Here is an 8,640-nt window from a genome sequence, read left to right on the forward strand (position 1 = left end):
TGGGAGTAGCTACCCAGAGGACAGTGCTCAAGGACAATCAGAGACAAGTGAGCTCTCAACACAAGGGAACCATCTTGATACCCTGCTACCTGAGGCCTTCATGTGATCATGTGGGGGTCTTCCTATGAGCCTCTAGTCCAGTCTTGGTACAAGAGTTTGCTTCAACCTGCTATGCCCTACAGGGACAAGGGAATAAGGACCAAAAGACTTTGTACAGACACACTCTAGTCCCATCAAGATGGGTGGAATGGTCCAGTGCACTTCCATATCCCTGCTCTGGTCTGGGATACAGCTGCATTTTTGTGTGGACCAGGCACAAACCCTAGTTGCTTTGGTCCTGACAGCCAGGGCACAACACACACTAGGACTCTTTAATGATAGGCATGGAAGCGGCTGGGCTCGAGAGTGTCAGTGCTTGCTGGGGTGTCAGCAGTTTCAGACCCAGCAGGTGTAGTGGTTCAACATGGCTCCCCTGGAGGTGGACACCAGAGTCTCATGATGGATACTCCACACCCAGGAAAATTCTGCAGAGAGAGCCGCTAAATCTCTATTCACATACATGCAAACTAGGACACTAATGGGCCCCTCCAAGGCCCCCAGTTCTCTGTGACCCACACCTACCCACCCTAATCATTCTACAATGGCTCCCTTCCCTTCAACCAGCAACATATCCCCTCCCCCACACAAGAAAATGACTGCCAACTCCTGTGCTTCAACCTCCACGGTTCAATATACTCCTCCTCATTAGCAAGGTCAGTAGAGGATGGCCTGTACCCTCGATATTTCTCTGACCTCCTCTGAACCCAGCACTCACTCCTGCACTTCTGACCTGCACACCCCAAAACACGCAGGCCCACTCGCACCCAGACCTGGCATGCTGCTGCTCTCCTGCCTCTCTCTTGCTCACTTTCTGCTCTCCTTCCTGACCTTCCAGAAGCTCCAGTTCAAGAAGACAGGCCTAGTCCAAAGTGTTTGCTGTGGACTCGGTCTTCCCCACTGTGGGCTCCCAGGAGACTCCCCTGCTCGAAGACTCACCAGGATGCTCCTATACTGTGTTGTCCTTTCCTTTTCCAGGTAGACGTGAATGAGGCACCTGCCTCTCATCCGCTTGTTATATTGGGGCCTTGGGGAGGACCGAGTAGAGACCCCTGATGTCCTGGACTCTGGCTCTGCCCCTTCCCTGGGAGAAGGCTCTGGCTCTGGGGTTGGCTGAGGAGCCGTGACAGAAACTGAGCATGTAGCTAGAGGAGAAAAGATGCCAACATGACTGCCTTGCCCTGACCTTCCCACAGACAGACAATACCCCTGCTGCCAGGAAGAACTCAGGCCCTTAGCCCACACAGGACCTCTTTGCAGACTGGGGTCACTTCCTGAATGGACAAAGGCTTGTCCTAATTTCCAGCCCAACACCAGGCATACAGACTCCCTGCAGTGGGACAAGAGTCGGACCTTTCCTCATATACCCTTAGGTACTCACCACAGTCCGCCTGGCTCTCAGGCTTTGCCTGGCTTGATTTGCCATCTTCAATTGCGGCCAGGAGGTGGTGTGCTTGGTGTTCCAGGTTCAAGCCTCCCAGCAGGAGCCACATGGATAGCAGCTGCTGCAGACTCAGAAAGCCTGGAGGCTGATGGGAAGCCTCGGAGTAGAGGTTCACCCAGGTCCCCAGGAAGGAAGGTGAGGCACTGTGGGGAGGAAGGTGTGGAGTCAGCAAAACCCTGGCCTTGCCTTCGTCACGGCCTCCAGAGAAAACCTCTGACCCTACACTGGGGAGAGCAGTCTTTCCTCAGCCTTCCCAAGTCAAATCACCTTGCAGGTCCCTATTCTGGAAACAGGAGCCCACCCTCTTGACCCCAAGCCCATTCCATGTTGAAGTTGGTCCACGGGTCCACCATAGTCACTGAAGAGGACAACGTGCAGTTATTCCCCATGGAGTCAGGGATGCAGTCACATGTAGGATATGTACTCATGGCACCTGCGGTTTGAGGCTGACCCCCATGAAAAGGGACAAAATGGCAGTCATTTGCACCCTATTTTTCAATGAATTATGAAACGTGACTGGAAACGTATCTTCACACAGTGGGTGCTTTCTCCATGTTCATCAGTGAATGAGCCCAAACTGCTGATTCCCACATATCTCTGGGTGTGGGAGCCACCATGTCCAAAGCCCCTGTCCAGCTATGTCCCAGCTAGGATGCTCTGTCCCACTATGGAAATTAACATGTCTTTATTAACCCAAAAGTGCTTTTCCCAAGGCCTGAGTTTTGAGACGCCTCTGGCACAGATCTACATTCTTCACAAAGCCAATATCACACTAGAAAGACCACCTGGCCTCGCTGAGTCCACCTGGGAATGAGCTCAGTGCACACCATTGAGCTGTGGTGCCCAGTGTGTGGGGAATGCTCCACAGACCTCTTTGGATCAGCTGGAGTCAGGATGGTTTCTCTGCCTGAGAGGGGAGTTCACTCCCCTTGCAAGGCTGTGGCAGGCACCTCCAGGACTCATCCCATTTGGGACTGACATTCCACTATGAGTGTGGTCCTCTATCTCATTAGGTATCACAAACCTTTGGGTCCCTGCGAGGTACACGGCAGCCCCAAGACCCAGGCATGAGGGGGCTACACACTTGGGCTTGGTGGTCTGGTGCTTACCTTGGGAACAAGAGATCCAGCACCTGCTGGGTGGGGATGGAATCCCAGGAGATTAACCCCATGTTGCTGCTGAAATGTAGGTTCCTCCCACAAATGACAGGCAGGAGCTCATTCCTCAGCTGGTCCTGCCTGTAAAGTTCAAGGCTCTGTACCCTGAAGGGCTCCTCCGTGTTCTCATCATTTTCACCCTGGGTTGGGACCAAGAATGTTGGTTTAAAATGGAAATGGTGACAAACAGAAAAATGACTTGTGCCAATACACTAGAGTCAAAGCACAATGGGACAGTTCCCATCAGTACAACACACACACACACACACACACACACACACACACACACACACACACACAGTCAGAATAGCAGTCCTGGGCCATTCATCAGGGATCAGACTAGAGGGCCTGCTGGGCTCACCTGCCCTGTGCTACTCACTGTTACTCTTGAGCTCCTCTGCGACAATTGCCAGAGGCTCTGGCGTCTAAGATGAAGCCTCACCCAGTGCATCCACAAAAGGGCTAGTTGGCCCCCCTGAGATTCCTGGGAGCCTGAGGCTCGGCATTGTTTGTAACCACAGGAGAACATCCTTCTCACTCCAGTTTCTCCAACCAAATGAGCTCGGATGGCTTGGTCAGTTAAGTGGGTGCCTGGATACCAGGGTTCCATGTTCTGTTTGATCCATTGTCAAGGCAATGATGTCATTTCCTGTGCCCATACCTGAGCCTCTTTTCACATAAGACCACTTTCAAAAGCCCTATGAGCTGCTGATTTCTCCTCCATGCCTAAACATCTCAGGTGCGCAGGTGTTCACCAACAACTACCCAAACATCCCCACCAACATCTGCCCTGCTTGGTGCCACTAGAGTTCCAGCTTGGAGCCTTCAAAAATGCATTCACAACCAGTCCTTCCCTCTCAGCAGGTTTTGGACCCTGGTCCCATCATTGTGCAACTCATGGTGTGCCCAGTCTTTTCTGGAAAGTAGGGTAGCATCTAATCTCTAGGGTTTATTGTGTCTATTGGCCCATAACACCCTCTATTCTCTCTGAAATCAGAGATGGGACTCACAGGTGGCTAAAGCACAAATGTAGAGATGGGACAATCACAAGAAGGGCAGAGACAAAGAATGCACCCCAACTCAATCAGGCCTGTGTCCCACACAGGGACGTGGCCAATGTCCGTCCCATCGTGGCTGCAGTTTCCTCTCTACACCATGGCAAGTTGGAGGGGACTGAGATGCAGAGGCTGCTCCCCTCTGCCATACAACTTCCCAAGGCTTCTCCTAAGATTTCAAAAGGGCCAAGTGTGTCTAGTGTTGGGGTCTCACAGAGACTCCGAGGTACCACAGCATCCTGCTGCCCAGAACCGGTTCACCCCTCACCTCAAGGGGGCTCAGCCTCTGGATTCATGGGAATTGAAGTGGGTACAGGTGATGGGATATCACCTCCAAGACTGAGTTATGCCAAGTCCATGACCCCTGTCTGCATCCCTGTCTCCAGCACCACTCCCCTCTCTCTCTTTCCTCCCCAGAGCAAACAAATCCATTTAGCAAGGGTGTCCTGTGATAAAGACATGACAGTCACCCATCCTCTCATTGCAAAAACACTGAGGCTCAGCCAACATGGATCCTACCAGGAACACAGGCATAAACTCAGAGTCCGATCCTCCCAGCCGAGCCTCCGTGGAGCCTGGACTTTCAGCCTCCTGAGTCGAGGAAACAGAGGTGCCTAGCCGAGCCACCTTGGATGCAGCCGCACACAAACTGAACACATCAATGCCCCTTGCTCTCAGTTGTGAGTAAGAGGGGAGGTGGTGTTTCACAACCCTGGACATCAAGTGCAGTCTCCAGGCTTTGGGGTGTGCCCTGGCCTCTCTCTATCTGCCCAGGCCCTCCAACACACACTGGCCTTTTACCCAACCTCCTCCTAGGGCCAAACTCAATCCTGCCTCTCAATTTCTTCTGCCTTCCCCAACACACTGCTCCGCAAAATGAGCAGGGCTGGCTCTCTGTTATCATGCTGGTGTCAGCAGCAATGCCACCCCACTGACATCATTCTGAGTCCCAACCTAGGCACTACAGCTGTCCTTGCCACATGTGGCCCTGTTTGGGCTCTGGCTCTTGCTCTTTTCTTTCATGTGCATGTGTTCTGAAGTTTTGAGTTTCTCCCACTGCAGAACTGCAGCTGTGGCAGGGTAGAGCTCATGAAGGTGACATTCTGAGCCACATCCAATCCCATCAGGACTGTTAACTGGGGTGACTGCTGGAACACAGTGATGAGTGAACACATGGGAGGTGGTTGGACCCACCTTGCCTCTGAGTGGTTTCCTTTCAGGACAGGAATGTAGGGATGGGAGCCCCTGGCGTGGGATGCTTCGCACAAGGCGTGACCACAAGCTCTTTCCTGGCAAAAACTGGCTCCACTAAGCATGGAGAGCACTGTCATTCCTGGTGGCTAACAACAGCCCTGGACCCAAGAAAGGAACCCACACTCAAGATTAACGTCTGAGTGTGCGTGTCCTCGAGGAAATGAGGTCTCCTGATCCCAGGTGCAAAGGGGTAAGTCCTCTAACTCCAGGGGCCATGAAGGGACATCTGAGTTTCCCTTGTCCTTCTTTCCCTCTCTGAACCCATGGTGTCCTCACACTAACCACAGTTAGGACCCTGGCCTCATTCCCCAGTTGGGATCATTAGGCTCCATAAAGGACAGTCTTTAAGATGCTCAGTAAACCACCACCCTCTGCACAACCCATAACCCTATTCACCCAAGAGGCAAGAGGATTTCTATTCAGGAAAACCAGGAAAGAGAGAGCCTTTCTCAAGGACACAAAGACATTAGTGAGTGAGGGAGTGATTAATGGATGGAGAACTATTTCCACCACCAACTTCCAGGGGCATATATGGCCCTTTGGGCACAGGTACGGACCCTTTTTTTCCAATCAACTTTTTCAGAGAAGTGAGGCTGCCTTCTAGATGGCACCTCCACACTAAGGGGGTCTCCTACTTCTTCCACATGTTCATATTGCAACGGGCCTCCACTGTGCATCTGAGAACACTCTGTGGGCATCTGTAGCCTTTCAAGACCCCAGAAACCATGCGGGCACCCCAGCACCAGCAGAGCATTTGTGCACATCACAACAATCACCCCGGGTGAGAACTCTCCATTCCACTCTGTACTAGGCCCTGCCATCTGTACTGATCAGTCCAACCCCTCTCCTTCCTGTTTCTTGATTATACTACCATGGTTCCCACACATGGATGCCAGGGTGCTTGTGCCCCCCCCCCAACCATTTGAGTTCCAGGAACAGTGGAATGTGTTTGGGAACTTCTGGATGACGGGAAGTCCCACCCTCCAGGGTTTCATCTTCAATGTAATGAGTGCAGAGGGAGCCAGGAGGGCTCTGTCAGGTAGAGAGAGGTGGGAGCTGATGGAGCCTCAACTAAGTGCCCAGGACTCTGGGTTCAGAGCTGGTGTTATGTGGAATTGTTGAGAGAAGTGAAGAAAACCCAGCTCACTGTACGCAGAGACAGCAGATGCCCTCACGTGGTCAGGCTGCTGTGCTAATCAGAGCCCCAAGATGTTCCACAGGTGTGGAGGTGGGGAACCCACGTGCCAGCCCAGGCTGTTCCTGAGCACCTCTACCTGGATTCGAAAAACGTGACTCTGCATCAGAGTCCTCACATCAATGTATCCCGGCCCCCCACCCCAAAAGTTCTCTCAGAGACAGTGAGGTTCCACTGCTCTGGACTTGCCCTTTTCTCTGGGATTCTGGGGGACCATTAATTAGGAGGTCACAACAATTCTCAGCACACAGGCTGAGCCTACTGAGATCCCAGGAGTATCCAGGCATTGCTTCTATTTATAGTCCATCATGTCCCACGACACTGTGGACACGTATTGCACTCACCTAAAGAAACCACCAGGCCCAGGGCCTTTGTGCCACTGGCCTGCAGACACCTGGAGGAAAAGGCAACCTATAGGCTGCGTGGAACCAAAGACCCTAGATCCTGGGATCTGAGCTGGACACACAGCTCATGTGCACACAGTCACCACTGTCACTGAGAGTGCAATTGAAACACCCGCAGAGTTAGCAGTGGACCTGATATGCCCACGAGTGGGGGTGAACTGCATCCCTTGAAAATGATCGTGTCCAGAGAAAGGCAAATTTTGTAGGATTTCACTTATCTCAGATTCTCAATTATCAGGTTCATAAAAAGATAAAGTACAATGTTCTTTTCCTGGGCCTCAAGGGCACTAGAATTCCGCATTGATGGCAAGAGTATGTCCATGTGAGTTCTGGAGATGCATGGTGGTGACGCCTATACACCAACATGAACATGCTTAATGCCACTCAACTGTGTCCTCCAAAATGGTTGAATTACAAAACGGATGTTTGGTGTCAATTACCACAATGTAAATCCTTGGGAGACTGCTGATTGACTTATCTTAGCGTAAGTCAATGAATAAAGGTCCTCAGGTGTCAAGCTACAAAATGTGGGATGAGCATGGATGAGGATGGGTGGGAATATCCTCCCCCTCTAACACAATTAGGGAAGGATGTGCTGCCCTCAAGTGGCTGGGGGGCCTGGGATCCTGCCACAGAGGGGGATTCCAAACCTCACATCCCCTGACCCAGGCCAGAAGACCAGGTAGAGTCCAAGGACCCTGGGGCGGCCCAATGGCAATAAAGGTCAAAAGGAACTGGGATCTACCTGGACCCTCAATCCCCTACTCTGAGCAGGGCTGCATGACGAGGCCAGAGGCCATCCACAGCAATCTGCCTTTACAGAAAAACAGGGACTCCAGGCTGCCTCTGGCTCACTGACTCAGGGTGGTGTTTTCATAAAGCAAGACCACTTCCTCACATTTGACCAGCAGCTCATGCGCTGACAGCACAATGGCTGGCTTGACTCAGGCCCTGAGAAATGAAATAGAAAATTCATAGCAAACCCATCTTTAGCTCTTCTACATCATCAGGGGGTGTGATTCATTTCCATCAACAAAGATGTCTGAAATGATGTCTAAACATGCTGGGGACTCACCTCCATGTGGAACTTTTCAGGATAAAGGGGATCAAATCTCATGAAGCAACTCTTCTCTCCTCTAGCCCATGGGCAATGCAAGGAACCTGCATGTTACCAGAGGCTCACTCTCTCTTCTCATGTTTTCTGGAAAGGATTCAGGAATGCTTCCTTCAAGGTGAAGCAGAAGCCTGCATTCCCAGCTGCACAGAAGTGTTTGAGGGCAGTGTCTCCCTTAAAACCCAAGAAGAAAAACAGGTCATTAAACAGGCATATGGATTAGAGTACATGATCAATGATCCCTCCTCCCTGAAGCCTTCCACATGCCCACCTTCCACATTCACAGAGAAATGCTTGGCCATTCTCAAGACCAGGAGACCATGATGCTCATCACCAGGGAGTCAATAGGAACATGAACAGAGCAGCATGGATTGCAGAAGGTGGCACACCAAGGATCTGCAGCACAGCTGCTAGAACACCAGAGCTTAACTTCAGTATTGACTTTCTGCCACCTGCCAAGTACGATGTTAATGTCAAGCACAACATGCAGATATGCAAGTAGTGGGTGACACGGTGCATCCATTCACAGAAGTGGGCAACATCTTCATTGGAACAAGGAAGTATCTTATCCTTACTCATCAAAATCATCACAAAGAACAAAATGGATGCAAGACTTCTCATTTCACTATCATGTAGCTGTTGGAATTCCCTATTAAATAATTCCTCCTCCAAAATAAAAAATATCTCAGACATGTGTCAACTATTCGATGGATGACATTTTAAAAACTAGGCCTTTACTTCATATTTATGTATGCTATAGCCCTGCCTAAGGCTCTTTGAGAAAGGAGCACATAGAATTGGATCTTTGCAAATCTCACATTTGCCGATAAATATTACCGACAATGTCAGGCATGGCGAAGTGAAAAGTGGGACTTTGGATACTCAAAGAATGCTATGTTGTGAGATTGGTGTCTCTGACTC

At 51.0% G+C, this 8,640-nt stretch overlaps 1 protein-coding gene across 5 annotated transcripts in view; it reads right to left on the minus strand.

Moving 5' to 3' along the window:
- The window catches only part of LOC144368993 (uncharacterized), a 388,140-nt gene extending 379,794 nt beyond the window's left edge, over positions 1–8,346 (minus strand). For 2 of the 5 annotated variants that reach the window (XM_078028018.1, XM_078028016.1), the window contains exons 1-4: positions 7,681–8,336; positions 2,650–2,837; positions 1,478–1,683; positions 1,036–1,241 (exon numbers count right to left, since the gene is read on the minus strand). In XM_078028018.1, coding sequence (XP_077884144.1) covers positions 1,036–1,241; positions 1,478–1,683; positions 2,650–2,837; positions 7,681–7,722 — 642 coding nt within the window. In that variant the 5' untranslated portion in view covers positions 7,723–8,336. Of the gene's footprint in view, positions 1–1,035; positions 1,242–1,477; positions 1,684–2,649; positions 2,838–7,680 lie in introns of all 5 variants that reach the window. The other 3 variants (XM_078028014.1, XM_078028013.1, XM_078028015.1) reach the window with 3 other exon arrangements.
- Positions 8,347–8,640: the final 294 nt, after the last annotated feature.

Source organism: Ictidomys tridecemlineatus, chromosome 12, assembly GCF_052094955.1.
Source record: "Ictidomys tridecemlineatus isolate mIctTri1 chromosome 12, mIctTri1.hap1, whole genome shotgun sequence".
Lineage (NCBI taxonomy): Eukaryota > Metazoa > Chordata > Mammalia > Rodentia > Sciuridae > Ictidomys > Ictidomys tridecemlineatus.